The 27,973-nt window shown below is 37.1% G+C and overlaps 1 protein-coding gene across 3 annotated transcripts; it reads right to left on the bottom strand.

The window, feature by feature from the left end:
- Nucleotides 1–215: 215 nt before the first annotated feature.
- Nucleotides 216–27,967, bottom strand: FMR1 (fragile X mental retardation 1). 3 transcript variants are annotated; one of them, XM_027882165.1, is made up of 15 exons: nt 27,824–27,967; nt 19,707–19,759; nt 18,798–18,891; nt 17,698–17,769; nt 17,275–17,423; nt 16,155–16,248; nt 15,949–16,065; nt 12,340–12,510; nt 12,135–12,213; nt 11,123–11,232; nt 8,035–8,121; nt 6,692–6,887; nt 5,204–5,383; nt 4,095–4,177; nt 216–2,720 (listed from the first exon to the last, which is right to left on the bottom strand). In XM_027882165.1, the coding sequence occupies exons 1-15, from the start codon at nt 27,872–27,874 to the stop codon at nt 2,610–2,612; spliced, it is 1,647 nt and encodes a 548-aa protein (XP_027737966.1). In that variant the 5' UTR covers nt 27,875–27,967; the 3' UTR covers nt 216–2,609. The 3 variants fall into 3 exon arrangements, with proteins under 3 accessions (XP_027737966.1, XP_027737964.1, XP_027737965.1); XM_027882163.1 differs by having other exon boundaries at nt 794–2,771; XM_027882164.1 differs by having other exon boundaries at nt 794–2,771; nt 5,204–5,347.
- Between the last annotated feature and the right edge of the window lie 6 nt (nt 27,968–27,973).

Here is a 27,973-nt window from a genome sequence, read left to right as displayed (position 1 = left end):
AAAAAAAAACTGCATAGAGATTTTTTCCTTGACAGAGTTTTCCTAACTAAAAATATTAACTCCCCACCATCATTAAAATAAATTCAGTAAAGAAAGGAAACATCAACTTCCTACTTTTAAAAGCATTGTTAATTCATAGGCTTTGAGCTTAACTCTACTGAATTTAGACCTTGGCATGATTCACAAATACCTCTCACTCTTTTTAAAGAACTTTATTTTAAAAATATTTTAATTTATTAGACCATACTTTATAATAGTTACCAATAGGACGAACCTGAACTCAAGCATCAGACATTTGTTGCACTTTCAAGTTTTGTAACAACATGACTTCTCAAAATTAAAGTGTACATTTAGATTCACAGTTTAATTTGCTGAAATTGAACAACATTTAAAACCACTGGAATATGAATTGAAAGGGATATATGTTAAGCACACAAATACCGAAAAAGGTCATAACCCCAAAATGCACTTGAAAATGGAATGCAGCCAATTAGTCAGACTGTAGTGTAGTAATTTCACATTTAACCCAGTTAGCACCTTAGTGAACTCAACCACTGAATGTGAGCAATGGAGTGTGTGTAGCGGAACCGTTTAACAGGTACTGTACCATTCCATAAGGAAACTGTGTCTTCTTGAGCATTATGTGCTGTATTTATGAAAACTGATAATACTTGAGACTTTTCTAAAATGTGTAAATAAACAACAGCTAAAGTCTAAACAAAGAAATACTTTCTGTCTACTTTTTGTAATTTGAGATTTTTAAAAGCAATCATTCATAAGGATTGCATCAACATCAGTTAGCAGAGGAAGATCAAACTTTATTGAAACTGCTTGCATACAAAATATATTGCACTATAACCAAACAAATGTCAACATAAAATCCAATCTGTTGTAGCTAATATGTACAGAGAATATTGCCCAAGAGCAGTTACATTACAAGGTCAGTCTACCTTGGTTAATTATCTACAGTATTTTAAACCAAACAGCTTACAGATGATGTGTGCAAGGTACCAATTTATGTTTTCAAATACTATACATTCCCAAAATAAATAACTAGAAATCAACATTAATGTTTGGCAATACTTTTTAAGACATTTTTATATTTGTTAAATCATGTGCAGTTCGTTGCCAGTTTTAGTATGCTCACCTGTATGCAAGGAAAAAAAAGAATGAAGAAAGCAAAGAAACAAAACTCACAAAATACATCAGAGGCAAGGTCAAGTTTGTACAATTCTGTACATAAACAGTGGCTCTCCTTCTGGAGTAATCTGAATAAAAATGGATTAAAATGAAGGTCCTTATGCAGTTGTGCCCAGAAAGTTTCATGTGTGATCAGAAATGAAAGAAAGCACAGCTCCTCCCACCACTTCCCACCCCTCCCTGGTGTACAGCTGTACTTTGGATCAAATTCTGTGACACCTTCAAATTGGCTGCTAATTAGGACCTTGTACCTCAAAATAGGATGAACTTTTCTTCTAACTCCAACATCTCCAACTACTGTATCTGTACTTTCCAGGGCGTTACATGTGGTGATGTTTTACCTACCTCTCCTGAAATAGCCCCCAAATCAAAATAAGCAATTCAAAAATTTTAGGAGGATGAAAACCATCAATGCTTTAGGCTGGTCATCTGGCCAAATAGCAGGCACACATTACTAGCTTGTGAACATGTTACACTTGTTCCCTCAGTAACAATGAATTTTTTAGTTTTCCACAATGGAAAGGTTTTTTTTTATTTTTATTTTTTTTTTTTTAAAAAAAAGCTTCTGTACTGCCTACAAAGAAAAAAATTACACCCCTTTTTCAATAACACTATTTGCCAAATCTTCAGTGCAAAATAAATTTCCTATTCTTATAACTGCCTAACTGAATGTTTATGTAAGGAAAAAATTATGGAAAGCATGCACTTGTCTATAAAGTACTAACGTCTGACAAGGATTGCTACATATATTTTACATTTAGTGTTACCAACTCATCTTCCCTGATTTCTGCATCCAAATATAATATTCCTACCTGCCAAGATATAAAAAAGGCACAGATCATACAACTTTTTTGCTAATGAAAATGACAATTGTTACATCACACATATTTCAGGGTCCACCAAAATATTGAAAAAGGCGGACCAGAATGTGAACTGACACAGGACATAAAACGACATAGCATTTCATGAAGAACTGGTAAGTTAGATTGAAAACAGAAGCCAATTTGATTACTGCAAACACTATTTATTCTGAAAATTGAAATTGAGCAGTGAATTTGACCCGATGTGTTAAAATGGTACAACTGAACAGAAAGTTTACCAATGCACAGCTCAGTATTTTTTAAAACAAACAAACAAAAAAAAGAGGAATCTTTCATCGTTTGAACTGCAATATGTACTTGGAAGCGATTTTCGGAAGTTCAGGTATTTTTATGCAAATATTTGAGTAACTTCTTATTCTGAAAACAACTGCATCCTGTTGATGTTAAAAAAGGCTAACAGAGAACATATGTTCATTTCATGCCCTGCGCCATCTTGCCTACTATTTGTCTTTGGCCTAACAAGTTTCTCTAACATGGAATAGGAATTACTGAAACAGTATAGGAAATATGACTTCAGAGTTATGCAGTTTAGGGGACTCCGTTCACCAGCGGCTGTTGAGCGTCGGCGCTGTCCGTCTTCTCCTTCTTCTGGCTCCGTTCTTTACCCGTGCGCAGCCGGCTGCCTTCACTGGAGGTATTCTGTAATGTTTTAGTGTGGACACTCCTTTCATTATTGCAGTCAATTCTGATCTGGAACAATTCAGAGTTATATAAAGCATTCTCCTCTCCTCCACCCCTTGGCCATCCGGGAGGAGCAAATAGTGCCATAACCTCATGGCTTTGTTAAGTGTCTCCAGCTGGAGTGGAGTGTGTAACTTCTCTTAAAAAATGCCACATATATTTGTGACTTAAAAAAAAAAAAAAAAAAATCTGAAACCTGAAATAAAAAGCCTCCCATCTACCTGGCCTTGAAAGCTAAAAAAAAAAAAAAATTCCATTGTGCTTGCGCAAGAAAAAGTTGAAGAACTACTATCAGATACATCTTTGAAACATCATTTGACCTCTAACAATTTAACTTTCTACTCTTTCAACTTTCAAAAAGTCTCCCAAAAAACATAGTATCATTTCATGGCAGCTTTTTAACACACACACAAAAAAAATCTACTCAGTCCCTTTTCAAATCTGAAAAAAGTTCCATTTAATACATTCAAAAAACTTTTGCAGCCTTTTTAAGTGGTGATAAAAAATGTCAAGAAAGCATGTTGAAAGCAAATTTTTATGCTTGTAAAGGGGATAAATACTTTTTCCTTAAAATAAGACTTTTACATCTTGATTAGCCAGGTTTCAACAATATGCAAGTGCTTATTTTCTTATAAAACATAATCTCATCCAAATCTCAAAGTAACAGGAGAAGCCCTCCCTTAATTCAATTTCCTTAGGGCACATCAACTATGAGCCTGATAACTTCATGAAAGAAAATATTTGAAAAAAATGTAGAAATATCTTTGTAAAAAGCTATAAAATATTTAAAGTTATAAGGTATTTCAATCTGTTAATTGAAAGGTTTCTTGATGTGTGCTTTTAACTTACTTTGTAGCTTCAATAGCAAATGTTTTGTTTAGTAGTAAGGTATTTTCTGAAGTTTAATCTTTCTTACTCTGAAGATTCTGGCTACACCACCTCTTATGAAGTGTTAAGGATTCTCTTCCCTCAGGTACATAGAGGAGAGACAGCAATACACAATGCAGCAAGAAATAAAAGCTAAAAACAAAAAGCTACCAAGAACAAAGACTGAAATCAAGCTGGTTAGCAGTAAATCCTTGGGACTTGTGATCACTTTTTCCCCACACAGAGAGCCAAGTGAACATTACAGAGTTGCACCTTTACACAACTTGATATATTGAAATCTCTGTGCACCTGTGTCATTTTGTAACATAACTCTTGTATATCTGATCAGGGAATTACGGAATAAGGAACCACACTGTGTCACTCACAGCCTTGAAGACTCTAACGTTACTATATGACACTTGTGCAATTTTAAACAGTACAGACTTCCCATATGAGCAGAATTACCTCAAGAGATCCGTCTGCTGTTCTCCCTTTTGCCTCTCTCGAGTTGCGCTGACGGTTATCTGTTCGTGACTGTTCATCATTTCCTGTAAGAAGAATTAATCAACTAAGTTGTTCAACAAGGACATGTGTTCTATCACTTAAATTTTACACAAGCACAGTAGGGAATTCCTTAAAAATGTTCTGTCTCATGAACATTAAACTAACATATTACTATACTGAATATTGTTATTATCATGTAACAGTTCTTAAGTGATGGGCCAAAAATCACTAAAGATAATGTTCTCAGGTGATAAAAGTAGACAAAACTGCAGTGTTTAAACCCACCACAGTTTAAAAGAGATTGTCTACTGAAGAAAAACCACTTCTCAAAATGATTAACCATTCAAGAGAAATACACAATCAACCTTACTAAGATTTAACATCATCCCATTCTTTTTAATGGCTTATGAGTTTCCTAAATGACACACCACCTTCTTTCAAAAATATCTTACTGAACTAAGCAACACCCATACTTTGAAAAAAATTTCAAGAAAAAAGCAGAGTTGTAGGTAAAAGTATTTCAACAAATAAATATATTAAACATCACATGACCAGTTGTATAAACTTAGTGTATATATTTATACTGAAGAAAAAATTTTTAAGTTCTTCCATCCTCATTTTGCCTGGTCCTTTCCACTGAACACATACATTACAATCTTATCCTGTTGCAGGCAAATCAAATAGAAGAAGATATGAATATGGACAGCTGAATGAGTAATACAGATTATAAAACATTTTTCTGTATCTAGTGATGAACCAGAACTTGATTCCTTGATGTCCAAGTGTGAAGGCACAGCCCACAAACTTGAGACAAGAGGCATATTAGGAAAACAAATGATGGACAAACTACATCACAATAAAGGAGGTCAAAAAGGATTATTCCCTGTGCTCAACATTCAACACATCTGAAACAAAATACTAATTTAGAAGATGGACAAAGTGGAGAGAATTCAGGAGACGGCCACCAGGGTGCCCCAGAGGTTGGAGCAGGTGACAGCAGACGCTGACAGAAGTGGGTTTTCTTAAGGATTCTGACAGTGATGTCTTTTCCAAAATGCAGTGACATTTACCTTTGAATCCTCCACGTCCCCTCCCTCCTTGGCCTCTTGCACCCCCTCCACGTCTCCGCCCGTCTCCCCTGCGCAGGTAGTTGTCCCGCTCCTCCTCTGCCGGGGCTGCCGACCAGTCGCTCAGTTCATCTCTGTGATCAGATTCTGTTTCAGAAGCATTTGATGCTTCAGAATTAGTTCCTATCAAGAGGATGAAAAAAATCCAAACACGCCAGTGTAGCTTAGCATGAAATTACTATAGTAGAATTAAAAATGTATATATTCAAAAAATTTTCTTCTTTGTTAATAAACAGGTTTGGGATTTTTTTTTTTGACTCCCAACCTCTATAACACAGATAGTACAGAAAGATGTATAACATATGTTATTTCTTAAAAAAGTCAAGATAGACACTAATAAAAGTTAGTTGTGTGTTCAAGGCTAAATAAGTGTGCCACACAGTCACTTGGTGTTATCAGCTTACCATAGATTATTGAATCTACTATGAAATGTAATAAATCTAGTAAAACTTAATTTTAATAGACTAGACTCCTTCATATTTCTGAGACTGAAAGTTATAAATATAACCTGTCCTGTCTCCTCTCACCACTGCAACTCATCTATGAAAAGAAAAAAAATTCCATCATGAAACAGCCTGTAACAGACTACAAAAGCAAAGAACAAAGTTAGAATGCTAGAAATGTATCAAATCCAAAATAAATGACCATTATAATTTTTCCAGGTAGCAGATCACCTTCAATGACAAAAGCCGGTTCTTTTTCCCATTTTTTCCCCCCATAATATTATTAGCAAGGTGAGTTCACATTCTTCTAAAAACAGTCAAAAGCACAAAAACATTAATTTTGTATAATGTAGAATGCAAGCTAAGACTGTCTTACAAAGCTCACACTACAGGCCTTTCAGTCAGGACAAACACTGCCTGACCTACATCAGGGATAATGAAGTAACAGATTGCTCTGAAGAAGCACAACCCGGAAAACTATTCATTAATGAATTACACAAGGTTTCAAAGAGGAACACACTATATTGGTGACTATGGTCTTCTAGTAAAAATATCAAAGTTCAATTTATTACGAGAATAGGGTTTTTGACTTGAGCTACACAGTATTTTCACCTATAAATATTTATATTAAGACAACCTCAGGCTTAAGTGAAAACTGAGGCTTTACTGTTAGATATTCAAAATATAGAAAAAATAACAATCCTTGCCCTAAAGAGGTAGGGCATAACTACATATGCTCCATAATACAGATGACATAAGCATGCTGTGAAAGACAGGAACTGCATGGAAATAAGTGTAGATTACAGGAGAGCACTACACTTCTGAGTATTTTCTACAGAATAAAGCCTTCTATAATCTTCAAATATTAATACTCCATATTAACTGCATTTTTGTTGTAACAGCTCTGTTCCCAAGTCCAGTCGTTCTCATGAAAACAAGAGAGCAGTAGGCCACTCTTAAAACTTGAAGTGCAGTTCTAGTCACCTACCTGAAGCATAGCCTGGCCCACGCCTGCTGTGCCCTCGGTTTCTGTAGGGCCGACTCCCCCGGCCGAGCCCGGGCCCGTCGTCGGTCATGTACCCCTTCTCCTTGTCCGTGCGGTTGGGTGGTGGCCTGGAAGTAGCTCCAATCTGCCGAAGCTGCTCATCAATTTGCAATCTTTCCAAACGCAGCTGGTCCACTTCCTACGCAAACACAAGCACAGCAAGTCATGTGTAACCACTGTTTAATCATCTGAGTGTGCAGACTTGCAGTTCTCAGAAAGAAGGAGCACTTCAGTATTGCAACTAATCATCTACTTAATACTCAAACAGTAACTCAGCTTTGAGAATAAATTGTTTACCAAGAAGACTTTCTAATCTGTTTGCTACCAATACAATTCTCCTGTGGCACAGTTTACAAATTTAGGTTTGTTTAAAGCAGATATCGAGAAGAAGCACTCAGATCCCAACACAAGCTTCTCACAGCGTAGCACATAACAAATATCAAAGTTATTAAACAATTATGATGTGAGAGTATTGTTTCATAAAAAGGTATACTGTTACCCAGCTCTTACGTTCTGTGTAGTGATACTGAACACTGCCAGGGATGTGAAGAAGCATAAAAGCACAGAGAGCAAAGTGCTGTAACTCTGGCACAGAGGCAACCAGCACACAGCATTCCCACCACACATAACTGGGTAAAGAGATGCAGGTTTCAAAAGAGACACAAGACTATGTTTAATTAAATGAACTCAAAGCTGTCCCTCCTGTCAGCATCTGGCCCCGACATCAAGGCTCGGGCACCTGGCCATAACCACTGCAGGCAAAAGTAACTATAGGGAATAATTTGGGATATTTTTTGTTCCCTAATACAACAGGCATCCAGCACTGCAAACTGCTGGGGAAGTCATGGAACCAAGAGGCAAACACAACGTATGAAACTGCGTTGCCTACAAAACATACCCCAGTATGAAATGTCAATCCACCACAGAAAAAGCAGTTCAGGGATTTTGCATGAAATGCCCACTGTCTACAAGATCCTGAACAGAGCTTGGCAGCTCCATGAGGGACTGGCTATTCCTCATATACATGTAGTTGGCCGTACTTTGAGGTAGATTTTTTCATTTTCTTATTCATCTGTAATTTGCATTCTGAAAGGAAGTTTTTTTCACCCTATCTTTCAAACAAATTATTCTTTTAATAAAATGTTTTGTTTTTACATGGAAAACCTGTTATAAATCCAATTTTTCAACAGCCTCAGAGCCCAAACAGATTTTAGTCATCACATTGCTATCATCTTAAGTATTGATAGAAAAAAAAATCAGTGGTAAATCAACATCATTTTCCTCACCTTTAAATAATTAAGATGATAATCCAGAAGAACAGTTGCATTAGTGATGCTATCCTTGGTTCCCACAAACACAAATGGTACCATGCCCTAAAACACAGGAACAGGAGTCCTATGGTTATTGATTAGGCATTGAATTCTGAAGAGAACCCAACATATTACTGTAAAATTTGAAAATAAGTCTTACAAGACAGATAAGTATAAATTAAAAAGTAAATCAGAGAACAGTATATTTAAATTCTGACACTGATTAGATCATGTAGTCTGACTCCCTTTAGGCAAAGAGCTTTTTTACACAAGGAAATTTAGACCATTTGCATCACAATGCCAACTTTTGTATTTCTGAAGAAGTGAAAACCAGTCAATTTAAAACACTTTATGTTTCCTCTCTCTAAAATCAATACCACCTTTGCTGATCACATTTATACTCTCACACCAGGTTCTTTCAGTCTACCTTTGATCTTTTAAGAACACGAATTAAATTAACATCATGTCATGAAACAGAACTTGATCCTTCTTGAGAATCTCTACATTTGTGAAAGGCAAACCAAAACATAATCAAGAAGGAGTAGGTACTTCAGGTAACAACTTCTAACTTGCATTTCTTTTACCTTTCAAGCATGTTAAGCAATTCAAGAAACAAAAAATGTAAAGCTGGAAATTCAATGTCTGAAATTAGGTATTTTATCTCCAAATATCATAAAGATTAACTTAGGCAGTCCAAGCAGGACTGCATTCCAAAGCAAGGTTTTCTGCAGAAGTGAAATGATTTGAGACACAAATGTCTTAAGAAATAATCACAGCATGATATGCCAAGGTTCCCCAAGAGTGGCAAGTCTGTAATTTTGTCTCAGTTTTTTTAGGTTTTGTTTGTTTTTCTTTGCCCCTCTCTTTTACATACAAAAGACTCGCATTAGACCTCACACATCTGCATTAAGTAACAAGAAAAAATAATATATACACAGTCCTCTAGTCCTAAGAAACCTCAACACTAACTTTCATACCCATTAGAAGTCCTTTAGCCACAGGCATCTTTGGCTGAAATCTTTTATTATCTGGGGTATTTTAAGTTTCATAAATATTTAATACAATCTGATAAAGAGCTGTGAAATTTCTACTAAACTGGCATTAACTAGCTCACAGTATCAATTATTAAAAGATCACAAGTCAAATGATTTAAAGAGGCATTTAAGGAAAATGTTTGCTGTTGCTTTTAGCAGTGGATTTAAGGTACAGCAACGCCAGCTATTAAGAGTATGAGCTGGTAACCACGTCAAGCAATTTCAGCCATACAAAAGCATCAAAGTGCTTATCTATTGAACCTTATTTTTGTCTTCAAAGCAAAAGTACCAATCTTCAGCTTGGCTGCAGTGGTGAATGCTGAGCAGACCTTATGTGCATAATAAATGTAAAGATAAAAGTAATATATATTACTATCTCAAACAATACCTATCTCATTTTAAAAATACGATATATCTAAATATCCTTTTATAAAATTATGAGACATATAAAACTGTACCTGAAATTAATGGGCAGTATTCTAACATCTCAGTCACATAAAAAGAACCCAATGCTGTATTAAAATTTAACTGAACTATTGTTCTACTACAAGAAGGGCTGCAATATCCCAGTTCACACATGGGCAGATTATGTGTATTTCACAGCTCAAATAAGCCTGGATTCAACTTACAGCAACTAACCCTTACCTGCCAAGATGTGATCTCAGCTTTCTGTATTGCACCTGGTATGACACAACTAACACACGAGGCAGTGCAAGCAATGCCAGTGTTAGAAATGTCATTACCAGGTAAAACACAAGTGTGAATGCAGAGCTTGGCAGGTAAAAAAAAAAACCAACCAAAAAAACTTTCAAGATAATCTTTAGAAGCTGCATTTTGTATAGAAAAAGGCAAGCAAATAAGCCTTTTCAAGTCAGAAGACGAAAAAGAAAGCGTGACATACTAATTGCAGCCATGAGTACTTGCTCTTTCACCCTTCCGTGAATCTACTGCCTGCAGCAACTGCAGCACCCTCTTGCTTGTTAAACTAGTTCTATTTTATGCTGCAGGAATTTAGCATCAGAAACAAATACAATACAGCAGTGAAACTTTTCAGCCTAATCATTGGCTATTTTACCTTTTCAGGTAGATTTAAAACTAGTGAAGTAGTAAAAACCCCTTACTTAATTGCTTAGTCACCCTTTACAGAAAGATGGAAATTGGATTGTTTTTCCTCAGTAACAGATTCACACAGTGATAAAAGAAAAGCTGAACTACTCAAGCAAGAACACACGGGCTCCAGAAATGTATTTCGTATCTTATCCAATGTAGCAAAGGTTCTTAACTGGTACATATTTAGATTTTGAGATAAACTAAAGGCAGTTCAGTTTCTTTAAGCACATTTCCTATTTGAAATTGCAGGGAATCTTTTCTTGCATTGAGACGTTAAAACCTCCATGCTTTGAGTCTCTTTTGCAAATCTGCAACTTTGCCCCTCAATGCAGCCCCACATAAAAGTGCCTCAAATTTCGAAGTCGAGGACTTCATTAACTCCCCTGACAAGGCTGAGAGCCTTCCTGGGCAAACATGGATTTTCACATTGTTCATGCTTGTTTTAATTTAGGTTGCAATTTACAGGCTATTGTAAACCTAGGTAGCATTTTTTAAAAAGAGAGTTTTCCTTACAACATCAGAAATTATATTTTATTTAATAAAAAATTAAACCAGGTAAAAAACTAAGATCCAACTCAAAGCAGATTAGTGAATGAAAACAGCAAGTTGCATATATATTGATTTACAACCTAGCACATGCTGGAAAATGTGTCATTGCTTCCAACAATAGTTAGATGAAATCTCTAAGAAGGTGTGTCACCAAAAATCTTAAAAAACCCACGTTTTTTCTAACACAGATAAGCCAAATTTATATAAAAATGCCTCTCAGCATTAATAGTGTAAGATGGAATCCATCAGAAAACACACATCATTCAAAACTTAATCTTATCACTATGAAGATACAAGGAAGAATTTAATTTATCACTGGGTAGAATACAACCAATTAATACATAGAGAAATCATATTAACTGAAAACATACCTCTTCTTGTGGAATATTTTTATCATTTTCAGCTTCAATTCTCACTCTTACAACACCAGATTTGTCCACTATCTCTTGAATCAGTTTTCCATTTTTTCCTATTACTTTTCCTACAGAAAGAACATACAGAACATTTCACCTTTAGGGTTTCCCCCAAAACCTCAGGGTATTGCAGTACTCTAATTAGACAAGAGGATTTAAGTACCAGTGCAAGAACTTGTCCAAAATGACTTAAATCCTCTACAACACAGATTTAGTTAATGAACCATAAAGTGTCTGTGTAAGCTTGGGGTGTTAACTTCTAACACATATCGATTACAGAAATATTCACTATCTTGCAGCTTACTTGGCTTTGCTTTGGTAGGTTTAAAATAACCTCAGTGATTTACAAACATTGCTGTCTGCATTCAAAATACCCAACCAAACCCAAAGAATCCTTCTACAATGCCCTAGCATTTGCTCTAACTACTTTTTGTGTAGAGCACAAAGCAAAACTTAGTTCATTTACAAAATGGGAGTTGATGGAAGTTTTCTGACACAACCAAAAATACTGTATGAGCCAGACGTAAAATTCTCTTCTCTGAAACTGAGCTTTTTAGAGATATTTGACAGTATCTTGTAATTCACTAAAAAGTCAAAGATAAAAATGGAAATAAATTGTACTCCAATAGCAGTAATGCACACATTTATCTTTCAAAGCAGATGTTCTAGTCTGAGACAAAGAAAATGAAAACTTTAGTTCTTTCCAACCTCAGCAAAACAACTTGCTGTCTGAAAAATGGTAGGACAACTAAGCTGCTTGGGAGGTAATGAGGAAAGGCCACATCCTTCAATCACAGTTTTCAAGAAAAGCTTAGAGCGATGTCAAAGATGTTTTCCATGGGTAACAAAAATTAATATCCAGAAACTATTCTTCTTGTATTTAAACATCAGCACTCTGCTTCTAGTTAAAGGTAGTTCTCAGAAGGCATTTTTCCTTCCTACCACATAGTTAGCCTCCAGAATTACATACCTACTAAATTTCTTGGAACTTGTATAACATCTTCAGCAAATTCAAGGTAACTTCTTGCCTTTTTCACCGCATCTTGATCCTAAAATAGATACATGTATGAGAGGAAAAAGATTCATTTTCCCCAGGTTTTTTCTTTTGCTTGTTTGTTTCTTTCTTTCTTTGTTTATTTTGGGTATTTTCTGAAAAGCTAGGGAAGGGAACTTACCTCTCCATAAATATGGAATGTACAGGTATCTTCATCAAGGTCAATGGCAGTCACTCCGGGGACTTTTCTGGCTTGCTGAATATTAGCACCGTGAGTGCCAATGGCCAAACCCATCAGGTCTTCACGTACAACAAACTGTTCGTGGAACCGTGATGCAAGTTGCCTAGAACTCTGAAGAACAACATAAAGTCAGCTCACTTAGACTGTCAGTACACCGAATAGACACATCAACAAATTTTGAGCCTAATTTTCAAACAGGTACTTAGCCTGCTTTTTATTCAATCAATTCTTTTAATGCATTCTTCAAAAACACTGAAGAGTCTCCTTCACAAGTCTTAAATATTAACACAAGGTTGGCCTCTAGCTGTGTTGACTCCTCTGTATTTTGAATTACCCTTTAATAACGACAGCTATCTGGTGTTACTAGGTAAGAGAGCATTCATATAAGGTAGTAAAGTAAGTGTTGTGTTGATCAGCAAAGCAAACCCTGTGATCTCTGATTAAAAAAATACACCCATTTCAACAGGTGTCAGGAAATAGCAAGAACTCAATCACTAACACAAAAATTCTACAGAAAACAGAGCAACTGTGCATATCTACTGCATTTAAAAAAACTAAAATAAACAATCCATGCCTATATACAACAACATAAAAATTAAGGTATAACTGCAATTATACCTTTATATTGAACAATTAAGTTGGTTGAATTGAGAAAACAAAAGCTTTAGAATTTCATCCAGGAATCACACTTCTACAAAGACAGAAGGGTCAGCCTGAGAACTCACAAGCGTGAGCGTAACAGAACACAAGAACAATAGTTTAATGCATTGAGGGAAGATAATAGATTATCGCAGTTGGAAATTCTCTAAAGAAAGTGTTTTGCAAGGAAGGAAAAAGATAAAACCCAAAATATATAATCCTATACATGTTCCTGCATCACAATCAAAGCTATAACTACTGTGAAGACATACACAAGCACACTTTAAATTTGCAGTTTAACCTCAGCAATGAGACCCTACAGAGGTTGAGAAAACCCCAAGGAAGTGCCCACAGCAAGCCCTATTCTGTCTCAGCTAAATTGTTCTGCTTTCTGACCTACTCCTATTAAAGCTGCTGATGAATATCCCATGCTAAACCACTGTCACAAAGATCTGGCTACAGGAGACAGGGGTGTAAGTATCCAAGTTTCATAAAGTACTTCATATACTCAGAGCTCTATCAAGCACTTCAGTAACTACATTACAGGCAAACTGTAAAGCTAAACTTATTTTAAATGCTCACAGTTCTACATTCTAAAAGATAATCCAAATGCTGATTTACCAGCTGACATCTGTTACAGACAGTCAAATGAGAGTAGAGAACAGGATGATCAAGACAATGATCAGTTGTTAACACAACTGTCTGTGACACATGAAAAAGATGAAGCTACATCATCACTGGGGACCTTGGCTACGGCAGTCAAAACACAGTTACAGTGCTTGCACTAAAAATATCATCAGCTTTTCTGTAAGTGATTAATTACAAGGTGTTTTATTTAAACACAGGAAATTCTATATTCTACTTCCAATACATTAAGATGAAAAAAAAACCTGTGCAAATAGTGTACTAATGCCTACACAGCAGCCATGACTGAATTCTATTTAGATATAATGAAATACAAACCAGAATGCAGAACATTTGTAAATTCAGGCTTTTTAGTATGTGAAAAAACCCCAAACCAAACAACAAAAGAACCAAGTCAGACTCACTGGGAAAGAATGTAAACAACAAGTAATCAGTTATTTTACTTGATGCTCTAAAAGCCACATTTGAGAATCAGAGCCATGCAAGTCAAGAAGCCAATATGCAGAAAAAAGATACAACAGAAAAAGAAAAAAACACCAATGGAACAAAAGGAGCTGGTCTAGTGATAATGACTCAGAAAGTAAGAAAGGTACAGCTAGAAGAAAAAAAAGTGGCAGACTTTTAATGTTCAGTGAGTATGAGACACAGAAAGAGGTCTATTAGATGGAAACAGTGAACTATTTATTAATAATGCAGTAAAGCCCAAAGCGTTCACTAAATATTGTTTCTGCAGATGGACACGTGCAGTCTGTTGTTATGTCTGTGTCTCAAGAGAAATCATGACTGATTTTTACTATCTGAAGCTTTTCAGCTCTGGATGGAATTAGTTTTATATTTACTCTAGCTACAAGAAACACAAATGTCAAAATGAAGCCAACTTTTGTCATGCACATTTTAACTGTATGTATTTGTCTCACAACCTTCAGTTAAGTACTGCTTAGGTAGAAACTGAAGTTCAATAATGGTTTTCTAGTAAGAACCAAATAAGAGTTCAAGACCTTCACAGCAGCAAAAAGGTTCAGTGTTACAATGAAAAAAAAGAATCCAAGCTTAGTTTGGGAAAGGAACCAATGACAACAGTTGTTGGTGCATGCACTTGTGGGGGCATGTAAAGAAAATTAGCTCTAAAGAGGCTGTTGTTCTTCCCACCTCCAAAATAATACTTTGCACTTCAAGAGGTAAACTGCCCACACAATTGTCAGTTCTGGAGGAAGATGAAGAATGATTACTGAAGAGCTACAGTGGGGTGCTCAATAAGCAACACCAATGAAGAAAAAATTGGTCCTTTCCTGGTATTGAGAAAAATCAAGACCCAAACAAACTCGGATTACAGCTCTCAAACACAGAAATCAGGAGACTAAAAAGAGGACAACAGAACTGAGAAATTCTTGTAAAAATGAGTACACCCAGTGGATACAAGAGGCCTGAACTACTACATGACATCCCACTTCACACTAAAACCAAAGAGATGTAACCCTTGGGATGGAGGCGGGGAATGAAACCTGGGTCTGCAGTAACACTGCTGCTACACATCCATGTAAACCTGAATTACAGTAGTTTGAGTGCTACCTCTGGTTCCCGACAATGCATCTAAAGAGTTTTCAGAAATGATATTTTATCTGATTTGTAGACAGGAGAAAAATCATGAAGAAATGTTAATTCTGATGTATAAAGAACCCCTTATTTCCTAGCCTACTCCTTTTTTTTTTTTTAACCCATGGACAAGGATGACTCAAGCTTCTTGCCAGTCAACACCCACTCTCCAGTCACAGGAATATCAGAAGCTGTATCTGCTGTAAGATTATTTCCTAACATTTTATCTATAGACAAACCTATCCTTTCATACACTCTACCAACACCAGTCTCACTACATTAGTTTGCTAGATCCAGTTCTAGTCCACATCAGAATTATGACATATTGACTGCCATCTATTTTTAAAGCCATCCAATAAGTGGCACTACTCATGTAATCATGGCTAATTATTTTCTGCTTCAAATAATGAAAAAAACTGTATGTGTACATGTGTCTACGCATTTGCATTTAATCCCCCCCCAAATCCTGCTGATAAAAATGAGCCTTTGCAAGAACAGGCTCTATAACTGTCAGTGCCTGTTGGATGACACCTCCACCTGCCTTTTATTTTACACCTCCAGGATTACCATTATTTCACCCCAATGCAAGTCCCACCAGCTAAGAAAGGCATCAAGGAGTTTTTTTTATTAGCTGTTTCACTCAAATTACTTCAGGGAAAACAACCAACATACCTCCAGCTGTTTGCTGGCTTCTTCATTTCTCAGTATCAGGGATAACTTGGTGCGAAGACTCCGAAAGTGCATATCAATCAGCATGTTTGCCCGCTTCGTTGTTACGTCGTTGATTGACTGAATCAGGAATAAAGGAAGCAGTGGGTTACATATCAACTCTTGAAAGAAAGCACTGCCAGTGGTACAGTAAGATATTTGTAACTTACCAAAATAATAAGCTGGTGGTTTTCAGAATCGTACGTTACAGAGAAAGCTCCAACTGCCTTTTTGAAGTCCTTATGTGCAGATTCTTTGGCACACCTAGGAATAAAAATGCTACAAAGTTAAAAATAATAACCACTGCATTTTTGGTTAACAGCCAAAAAGATTAATTCCTTAACACAAAGAATGTAAATAAAGATTTTCCAAGCTCTCCCTTTTAGTGCAGGTGCTATTTTGTTCTTTATCATTTATTTTACTCATTGTTCTTTCATTTGTTTTCAGATGAGTAGGATTAGAAATATTTCAGAAATTTTCTGTACGTACATCTACGAAATGACAAGTTTAACAAAACTGCATTAAAAAGCTACAGTGATAATTAGCAAGACCAAAATTTCAAACATCATGAACCAGCGCGACATGTGATTTCAGTGCAACCACTGCAGCACTCTTGTGATCATTTCATGCTGTGCTTGGCTTCTCCAGCCCTCCTCTGTCCCCTTGCTGCTTCGTGAAGTTGTGGGCTACAACATCAACTGCAGAAATTTGGAGTCTAATCTGAATTTATAGCCCATTCCACACTGAGGCAATAACATGCAACTCAAAAAAAAAAAAAAAAAAGGCAGAAAAAGATCTGAAGTTAAACAAGGGGAGTCAATATTAATCTTTCAGAGCTGTATCTACATGAGAACAGCATGTCCACCTTCTAGAAGAAAACTCTCTGTTCTGTATCATACTCTGGGAGGTTTGATTACTGTACAGCTATTCCCAGAGCCATCAACAAATAACAGAAGTTGACATATTAATTTGACACGGACAACAAAAATTTACATTCATCTGTGCCTATCACTGAACAGCTGTAAGAATGGAAAATCTTAACGTGTACCACACACAAACACTAAAACCTTGAAGAAAGTATTTCCTCCTCCAAGACTAAATTGCAATTTAAAAATAATCTTTTCTATTTCTGAAGTACAACCATGTCAATATTTGTATTTTCTATATTCTTACATGAAAATTTTAAAAAATTAATTTAGAGTGGTAAAAACCATCACTATTCCTTCTTGTCTCAGGTTCCACAAGTTACCCACATTTTGAAACAAGTTATAAAGAAACATTTGTACTCACATTTGCCTTAAATCTTCGGGAACTGCCAGTTTGATTTTATGAAAAGTATCTTTTGTTGCGGGTTTATTGGGGTTCACAGATCTCAAGCGCTCAATTGTGACAATTTCGTTGTATGTAGCATCACAGGCTGCATATTCTATTACGTAGAACTGATATAAAAATAATAAAATCATCCAAGCCACACATTTTATGACAAGACTGAGCATTATGCTATAAAGGAAAAGGTACTTTTGTTAACTGCACAAGTCAAATTTGACTTTTCAGGTTGGGGTTAATGGTAATTGCAACTGTCCCAATCTCTGATGGGAGATGAAGAGAGATCAGTTTAAAACACCATGCACATCAATATATAAATAGAAAAAAAAATGGGAAAATAAAGTATAAATAAATATAAAATATATATGTATATATGCATATTCCTACCTCACCCTTTATCATTCTCACTTTAGCCAACCACCAACAGCAGGGTTCTTTTTCATTTGCCCTGGAATAAACCTAAACAAAATACATACATTACATCCTTAAAAGACATCACAAAAGCTGACACAAATATGATCAGAAACTCTACAGGAACAAAATTCAGTAGAATATATTAGTACATAAAGTAAACAGTACATTAGTACAAGTCTCTAAGCACCACACAGGAAACAGGTAACAGCTGACCTATCTACTGAAAATACAGGCAGGAGATAAAGTTATGTATGCAAGATTGTACAGATAAATAATATTGTACCCAAACTATTGGCATTAGTTGCTTCAGTCTTGCATACAGTCAAAGAGAGATAATTCAGACTTCTACATCTGTTAATATTTAATCAAACTACTTCTAATTGTGTGTAGGTCTGCTGACCAGTGGGTGAAAGAGAGGACACACAGCTACGCTTTTTTAAGACATATGATATCAGCCACATTCACATAAAGTAAGTTTTGCTATTTTCTTATCCTTCAAATGAAAATAAACTTACAAAACATGCAAATCTTGAAAGTTCTAAGTTAATTATACATTTTATGATTTTATAAAATAAGGAGGCTTTAGGTATGTGCTGCTTTACAGCCAATCTATGTATAGACATAATGATTTACATATACACATATATTTCTATATTTTATGTACATACACATATAATGCAAATTATCTCATTCAGCATGAAGCTTTACTAATAGAGACATTATTAACTTAGAGCTGAAGAACTACAGTCCAGCATCTACTTCTAAATTAATTCAGTTCTGATAAAGGACTGATCTGTATCAACGAAACAGCGATCGTGTTTGTAACTCAGCATGGAGGTCAAGGGACATGGAATTCGACACGTGTTTCTCTCAGTCCATGGCATTTGGGGGGTTTACAACTGTCAAAATCTGCTTTTGATCATGTGCTTGACACTGTGGTTCATGTAGTACTCAGAATCAAAGATGGTGACAGCTCATTCCACGGAAGCAAACCTTCCAGTGGCCTGGCTGACATCTGCCCCACCAAGTTCTCTCACTTCTCAAAGCAAGTGTTGGGAATGGAGCATACACACCTCTACTTCATCGCTCTCATTTATGTCTTTATTATAGCCTGCAGGTGGTGGGAACCTCACATCATGGAATGGTATTTGTCTCTCTGGTTGCCAGCTACAAATAAAAACACAGTGAATGGCCTAAACATGTTCATTTTCTTCATAAACAGAAATCAGAAACATTTTCAGTTCTTCAATTTTACTTTTTAAATTTTGTGGATCTTCTGTGCATATTAATGTGATCCAATGTACACATAATAAGGAAAACACACACATAAGTGACAATTAAGCACCTTAAATGAATCCCTGATGTCACCTGCAGCCTTTTGAAATCAACCAGCAGCAGTTTTTACTCTATTTACAGTTATAGGTCTTAATCCCACCATTAGAAACACAGGTTGAACATTTCAAAACATATTTGGACATTTCCTTCAAAACAAGCCTGTATATTCTTTTTCTTTGTTTCTCCTACAAATTATCAAAGCTTAATCAGGATTCAGTCTGAATAGAGTTCTAATTTTCAGTTTCTTGAACAGAGACTGGATAAATTTGATTTCTAGATTAGAAAACTGGCATTCCTCACTTATCTATAGAACTTTTGTAATAACATAATCTGCTAAAACTAAGAGAAGACATGTGCGATAGAGACAATCATGGGACAACTGCTGACTTACTGGGTTGTCATAATGTAAATTCAATAATATGTTTATTTTCCCAGTAAAATTATTGTTTTGTACTTAGAAATATTTAAACCATTAAAAACATTCATACAGAAATGTCACAAAATAGTAGATATTGAACATAATTCTAAACCAGCCTAACAGCAAGTTTAGTGTATCTACAAAACGCTACTCAAAGTCATATTTAGGTTAATCAAATGCAAGGTTGATACTCTATCATTTGTAGGTACAACACCAGCAATACACTTACTTGTTTTCAAACGAAACTGTTATTGAATCTTCGTGCACATCCTTTACAAATGCCTGTGGAGGAAACAAGGTATAATTATGGTATACTTTTGGACATTTCAAAGAATAATTTTAAACCTCCTGACACTTTTCTTTCACAAATATTGATGAAGCTCACAATGCAAGTGTGCTTTCAAGTCAGCCTTTTTAATTTTGCAGTAGACTTACAGAAAACACGTGCTGAAAGCTGATAACCTCCTTGGGTTTGTGACTGCCAGCATATTGATACACAAACAGAATGCCCAAGCTATGAATACATTCTTCCTACTTTTGAGAAGTAACAGGAGAGGTTGCTAAGAAATGACAAGAGCATTCTGAATAGTTTTATAGGGAAAGTTTAAAAGGTTTGATTTTATAATCATATTTTTATGTATAGACAGGCATAAAAATTAAACACCTGTACTTCTTAAACCCCCCCAACCCTCCCACAGAACCTCTAAGTTCTGTCTCTTCTCTCTCTTACCTCAAAATACATTTGAATACAGCACTAGGAAAACTCATGTATATCCATTTCAGCAGAGTTTTGCCCACATTTACTTCATCACACTAATTCTGTAGTGCACGAATTTTGGATAAATGCTCCTCAGCCTTCCTTCCCTGTTCTCCTGGGCACAGATAACAGTGGTGTTGTCCCCCAGGCCACCACAAACAGAGGACAGAACTACCATTCAGCACTGACAAGGCTCCTCCTGCCTTAAGACACCCAACTGACTGATGTTTGTTTGATCCATTTTCAGCTTTAAGCCCTGAACATCCCCCCCTGCTCCCACCTACAAAACAGCAAGATCAATACTCAAAGAACTTTGGGATTTACCAATGAAAATATTTTTCTTAGCCTCAGTGGTGGAGGTCACAGGTCAACCAGGGATGAAAAGATTGTGCAGGTTTTTTTTTATTTTTTAAAGCATCTCCGTGAACTTCTGAAACAAACTGGTGAAATGCTGAATATTCCACTGTTAGTACACATAGAGTATATCCTTGCATGGTAGGCAGATTAAAGCCAATGAGCAAAAGTGAGTATAATTTTGTTCTACCAACTGAAATCCATTTTGGGAGATCAAGAAGTTCTCAGTAAATCTAAAATAATTTAGCAGCAAATACTGCTTCTGTAGAAGAATTAGTTAATCAAGTATGGAACATTTTATTACCCTTGCACTTAAGTTTCCAAGACAAGACTAGATCTTATCTCTTACAAGAAGGTAAAAGTTTCTTTCTCATATGGAATACAAAAAGTTTTTTTTTAAAAAAAAAAACCTTCAGGTATTTTTGCTTTATGAAGTATTCCAAAGTATTTCCCAAGTTGCAGCAGTATCTCAGTATGAAAGAAGAGCAACACCTGATGACTGACAGAGAATTCCAAGAGCAGGTTATACTAAAATGAAGCAGTACATGAGCAGAGTGTCATCACTCAGACACACTCAGCACTAACAGCCACAATGACAACAGCAAAAAGTTGTTCTACACCTTGCTGGCCTCTCAGTACTCTGAAGAACAAGGCTTTATTATTGCTAGCAACCAAAGGATACCTAGAACAGTCTCTAAAGTAATCACATAATTATGTAATTAGAAATGGTAAGATATTCCTTCAAAGGGGATTACAAGCACAGCTGATACTTTTCAATGACATAATATAAAGAAGATTGAAGACCATACCTCAAGATCATGTTGACAGTAGTACAGAAATGCTATTTACATAAAGAGGCAACAGAACTCTCCAATACTGAACATTTACCTAATGTTTCACATTACTGTGTATTCTGTAAGGAAACTCCAGAACTGGATATGCCTTTGAACCATACAAGGGTAGTCCTGACTCATTTCACAACATTACACACATCACCTTCAAAGGCTTCACACACATTTCTTCCAATCTCTATCATGGGCACCTTATAACCACCTATTCCTACAGATGCACTGAAACAGATACCTTTAATTCCTGAAAAATACTATGATCACTACCAAGTATTAGGTATGGCTCCTCCATGCCACAGACTGGAAAAGGATGGGCCTAAGCATTATCAGTAATACTTGAGTATGCAAAAGCAGAGATTATTTCATAAAGCAAATTCAACAGAAATGACAGCAGGAACACTTAGTGGCCTTGAGGAAAACAGGTAAGACTAACACTAAATCATGCCCTGAGAAAGAATTTGGTGACAATTTTCTCATATCCATAAAATGTCAAAAAAAAAAAAAAAAAAATCCATTTTCCTTGTACGAAAGACACTTTGGGAGAAGTCATGAAAACAAAAAAGGTGCTCTAAACAGCACTCTGAACAAATTCCAGGAAATGACAGAAAAATAAATAAGCACAGCAGTTAAAGCAAGACTACATCTCATATCCAGAACTGAGAGCATCTGAGCCGTCTTGAGCAGAATTCCAGGGACTGCAGCAAAATACCTGACTGGAGGTGATAATACTAAAATGTACCATGAATAAGTAAACCATGTGCCACAAATAAGTTAAGTTGAAGAGTAGCCTGGACCTTTAAACAGTTCAGCAACTATGATATCTGCAAAAAGTAAAATTTGAGACACAAAGCTCGCTGAAAGTGGAGTGAATTACACTCTCCTGTTTAAGTTCTCCTTAAATGATCCTTCCACATTGCTGTGGTAACATCCCAGGAACCTGAAGTATCCTGAACCAGGAACATCAGGATAACTGTTCACTGTGCAGAGGCAGTGTCACTGCAGACACTGCCAGTGAACAACACAAATCTGACCATTTCTTATATCAAGTTCAGAAGTCAACCACACAAACAGATGGAATATCTAGTTTTCGCTCCAGCCTGGCCAAAAAAGTTGATGTCATAACCCTGTGGCTTGTCTTTTAATTTACAGTCTTGCAAAATTAAAAAAGTTCACTATAATAAATTTTTAATTAATTACAAAGTGAACAATGCCTTGCCAAATATCTAATTTCAAACATGCAATATGTGCAATACTTCTGGGCACCTCCATGTGATATTTATGCTTAGAAACAACCAGACAAAACATATTAATGACTGTTAAAAGTCATCAATATTTGGTTGTCTAATCCCATCTACCCATAGGAAGCTGGTTTTCCTTGTTTTTAAGTTTCTTGTGACACAGAAAAATGTCAGAGATACAGACAGCGAAAAACTGATGTGATAAGTATCACAGCATTATGTCAGTTTTCCTCCAATATTAATATTTAAACAGATCTGTAGTACATAAAATGCATTTGGACTCTACAGCACTATGTATTTTCACGCTTCTAAGCACAAACAGGAAAGTTCTGAAACATCTCTAAGTTTTCCTTAAAAAGAAAAAAAAAATTTAAACGTTAATGCCTTTGAAAAACCAAAATCAATGCTTATCAGAACTGTTTGGTTGTCTCAGTTCTGTGATACATGTGAAGTTATACACAATGCTAAAAAGAAATGAAACGTTTAACACCACAAGCCAAATTCACAGCCACAGGACAGGCCAGCCCCACATGTCAGCAGAGGGAGAGGAGACTCCATCTCACACAAAGTATCACAAAAAGTACAATAATCATTCATCAGCCTTTTCTAAATAAAGTACATGAGTTAAGCATGGAAATTCAAACAGAAAGGTGCATATCCATGAGTTTGAAATGCCCCCCCAATGAAGGGACAGAATAGTGGCTATGATGGATTTAGACACAGACTGAAAAGCCTTAAAAACACAGTGAAAGTGGATGGAAGCAAAATGAGAGAACAGGACACTGAAAGGATGCAACAGCTGAGATACCACTATTGCTAATAGCAGAAATATCAAATAAGAGTACACAAAACAACCTGTCAACAGAAGCACATTTTACAATGGCAAAGGTTGATCTTTTTTTCTCTAATGTGGAAAAAAAAGTAAATCAAATGTGGTAAGTTTTTTTACACCAAATGGGACTTTCAGTCACATAATCATTTAATTTCTCTCCATGTTTCAGACATAATTAAGTAAAAAAGTTTACAACATGGCATTTCTCAAACACATGAGCATTCACTTTCTAAGAAGGGTTATATGCTGAAGATATGGTCTAAATTTTAACAATTATTTGTTATAAAAGTAATAATTATTGGAAGCACTAGTGCATTTGTTATTTTTGTACTAAATGTAATAACAGACAATTCAAAGGAACAAATAAAGGCTTCAGCTGCCATGAAATTTTGCTTTTTTTAAAGCCCGCTCACATCATCAGATGTGAGCATTGTCAACCATTTTAATAAAGGAAGATAATTAACTATAAGGAGGGAAAGTTGGGAAAATATGCTTTTTAACATAAAAAAAAGCTACGTTGATACAAACGTGCATCTACTGCTAGCATAACAGTTCTGAACATGTCATACCTGTTGGAAGGAGAATGTCAAAAGGGAACTCGGTGGATTATCAAATCTGAGAAGGGCTGGACATACAAAGGAACAGAATAGGGAAAGAATAATAGTCACAGAAATGGTCACCAGGAGAGGGATAAGGGTAGAGGCTGTTGTCCTCAGAAGGACTGAGCAGACAGGTTCACACATGTACAAAGAGACTGGAGACACCGGCTGAGGATATGTCTGCATGGAAGAGTGAAAGGAAAGAGAAGAAAAAATGGATACAGAGGGCCACGGGAGGCCAAAGGAACAGTTGCTAATAGTGAGACCTGGAGTAATAAGCAGTAATAAAGATGAATGATTTTATCAGTTGCAGCTCCAATGGAGTTATCCATAAACCCCAGCAAACAACAGCAAAGCGCTGAAACTACTGGGATAAAAAGTGGAAAATTTTCACAAGGTTATAGAGCAAAAAGTGGCAAAAATTGGGTTACAGACAACAGATAGATGTTAACAACAAACACCATTCCAAAACCGTCTGCCTCATAAACAGCACGCTTTCCATCTTTAGCAGAGGACACAGGAGAGAATCACTCCCAAACTGGAAAAGAAAAATCAATTCCACGTTGGAAAGGCATCCAGCACGTCCCCTTTTAGAGGGAAATATCTAAAGCTAGTCCCAGAAAGATTAGACAAAGGCTGTCTATTAGTCCACTGTGAATGAGATAAGAACTTCAAAACCCAATTTCTACTCCTATATAAGAAAAGACATGACAAGAAATGCCCTAATAGTGCACATCTTCGAGATTTAGTTTCTTGGTTGTGAGCTGCAAAAAGGCAGTTCCCTCCCCCTGGATTCACAGTCCTGGTGCTTTGTGGGACCAGACTTCACAGAATAAGTGAGGGAATCTAACATTTTCTTTCCAAGGATTCTGGGCCCAGCCACATAGCAAATCATGACTAAGCATCTCTAGGTACCAGATTGTCAATTATTCCTGAATCATGCCCACTGACTGCACTGCACTTTCCATGGAATAATTCATCTTAGGCAAGGAGAGGAAAAAAAGCATGAAAGTATGAAGTATTCACCAAACACTTTAACTGCATTCAGAAAGAACTACTCTCAACTACAGCAGTGACACCAACACACTCCAGTATTCTGTGAAACACAGAGCACTTGACCAGTATGAAATTTTAATTCAAATCTGAGTCTGAATGTATCCTCAAACCGCCTCCTGCACTTTGTGTGGAACGCGATCCCTCTACACCTGTGCTAGAAAAGGCTGTTTCACTACCCTTAGCAGGGCTTAGGGGACCGTTAGGCACAAGTTTTGTACTGTCCAGATGAAGATGCTGCTGTGTACACTCAAAAATGCTCAGGTCCTCAAAGAGACCTACAAGGAGGACATGAAAACCCAAAGAAGCAACCAGGTGCCTACCTGTGCCACTTAGGCCCTTCCTGACTCCAACAGCCTCATACTCCTCCCCTCCACATCTCAGCATCAAGACAAAAGTGGGTTTTTCCAAAACATTTATATGTTCTGCTTAAGATTTTCAGAATTATTCAAAGCCAAAGAAATCTTCACAATTTATCAGTAAACCATGAGATTGAATAAAATAATTGTTTTGCTTTAAATTTTTTTAAAAATACTTTTCAGGAGGCTCCTTAAAGAAACTTTCTAAATGAAAATAAATAAAACCATCTTGCAATTAAATTCACATTTGACATCATCACATACTTCTTGCTATGCTGGGTCAACACTGTTTTTTTATTACCAAATTCCTCACCTTCAAAATGGGCATAAAACTCAAAAGAAAAAATTTAGATAAATTACTTAGAGTCATAGTCAGACATTACGACAAAAGAAAAAACTGTTAACTAGAATGACTAGAGGAAAATTGCTGGTTTACACTGAACATTTCTGCATGAGTTTAAGGAAACTCTACAACTTTTATTTATTTTTTTTTTTTAGAACTGCTGCATTTATCTTAAGTGTGATGCTCTATCTAGTGAGGTAATAGAGAAGAAGACCAATAAATCTCTGTGCCTATTTGTCTCCTCAGATAATTTAACCAAGTCCTCTCAGAGACTAAGAGGAGAAAAAAAACCTTTGATGTCAAAATTTCTAAAAGTTAAAAGGCAAGCGTGATATGCAACTTGGAGGCAAAGTCTGTGCCATAACCTGGATACACTATCACAAATGAGCTTCCATGAACATATGCTCAAACAAAACTTTCACCTACACAAGAGGAGTACAGGGCCCCATGATGTCAAAATGCAGCATAAACAATAAAAGTTACAGAAGCTTTCAATTCTCCCAGGTTTCTTCAGTAATATCTGTCACTGAAGACTGCACCATGTCATTTGTACCATCATGTCTTTCCCATCATTGTGTAAATACTCAAATACAATTTGATAAAAGCCTCATTAAAAGTTGTCCTGTGCAACACATTTACTCCTTGTGTTGCTTTCTGAGCGAGTACTGTACCTTTAAAAATGTAAAGCTGGTTTTTTTAAAAGTGCTAAATTATTTAATTCCAGGAAGCAATACACAGATCTGGAACTTCAGCTGCAGCACTGTGAACTCACAGGATGCTTATTTACCATATTCACTGGACTTTTACCATACATACTTTTTTTAAAATAGGTATTATTTTCAGAAAGAGATAGCATCACAAGTATTTTAAAAAAAAGCTTTTAAGAGGTCTTTTCGAAACACTGGGAGGTGTTGGAACTGTATCGTTTGGATATCTACCTGGCTCACCACAAGAACACCCGAGTGTGAAATTCTACCTGTTCCTTCATTGCTAACATAAATATTGGATGTCGCACAATAACTAGGCCCAATTTTTAAAGTCCCAGGAACATTTAAAGCACGGGAGACTTGCAGAAACCCATCCAGGGCTGTTTCTGGTGTGTTGATGACAGGCAATGATTGTAGGCCCAAACCCATCATGCTTGAATTTTATTTTCCTGTGATTAGAGTAAAACCACAAATTACACCCCTATTAACAAGCTGATTAACACAACCCAAATCATGCAAAGCCACACAACACTGCACGGTATTAATAAACATATTAAGTGCTCGTTATATACGTTCAAGGCTCAGTGATGGCTTTATTAAGCACAAGGGCTTGGAAACAAACATGGAATGCCTCTAAGTAGCTTCAGTAAGAAGCACATTTGATAATTAAATGTATTTAGGGACTCAGCACAGATATATTTGGCCAAGCAACGCTCTCTTTAACATCAGCAGGCACCGACCCCTGCCATGGCACCAGGAGCAGGAATCCACCACAGCGTTTTACCAGGAATGTGTATTGCCCAGGTCCCCCCTCCTCCCCGCCGTGCAGGCCGTGCTCCAGCAGTGCAGCTTCTCCTGCAAACCCGGGCGGCCGGAGCGACTTTCCTTAAGTAGCGACAAAAGCTGAGGATTTAGCAATTAATGCCCCATCCCGGCGCTGATCCTCGCCCGGCGCCGGGGCAGCGCGGCCCGGGGCTCCCCTTCCCACAAAGGGGGCAAGGCCCGAGGCCTCCCCGCTCCGGCTCCTCACGGGCCTCGCGTCCCCTCGGCCCCGCTCGCTCCCCGCGGGCACCGCGAGGGACCCGCCGCGGCCTCGCCCCTGCCCCGCTCTCCCTCCTCCTCCTCCTCCTCCTGCCCCGGGGCCTCCGCGCTCCCTCAGCGCGGGGAGGAGGAGCCGCCGCCGCCTCCTCCTCCTCCTCCCGTGCCCGGCCGCGCTCCCTCCCCTGGGGCCCGGCCCGGCCGCGAGCCCCCGGTACCTTGTAGAAGGCCCCGTTGGAGCCCCGCACCTCCACCACCAGCTCCTCCATGTTGTGCGCGGTGCGGGAGAGCCGGGCCCGGCGGCGCCGCCTCCCTTCCCTTTCTCTGTGCCGGCGCAGGAGGCGGGGGAGGAGCGGCGTGTGTGTGTG

The sequence above is a fragment of the Empidonax traillii genome, unplaced genomic scaffold (genome assembly GCF_003031625.1).
Source record: "Empidonax traillii isolate 1590-97213 ecotype Southwest subspecies unplaced genomic scaffold, ASM303162v1 scaffold102:size1114253, whole genome shotgun sequence".
NCBI lineage: Eukaryota > Metazoa > Chordata > Aves > Passeriformes > Tyrannidae > Empidonax > Empidonax traillii.
The sequence above is the reverse complement of the archived record's forward strand: the minus strand, read 5'-3'. Positions and strand labels throughout refer to the sequence as shown.

Bases quoted from the DNA above. Each gene is read 5' to 3' on its own strand.
- FMR1 (XM_027882163.1), bottom strand. From the start codon at position 27,874: ATGGAGGAGCTGGTGGTGGAGGTGCGGGGCTCCAACGGGGCCTTCTAC. The intron at 19,760-27,823 runs GTACCGGGGGCT...TTTCCTCCACAG, and splicing joins CCAACGGGGCCTTCTACAAG to GCATTTGTAAAGGATGTGCA. The intron at 5,384-6,691 runs GTAGGTGACTAG...TCCTCTTGATAG, and splicing joins TGGGCCAGGCTATGCTTCAG to GAACTAATTCTGAAGCATCA.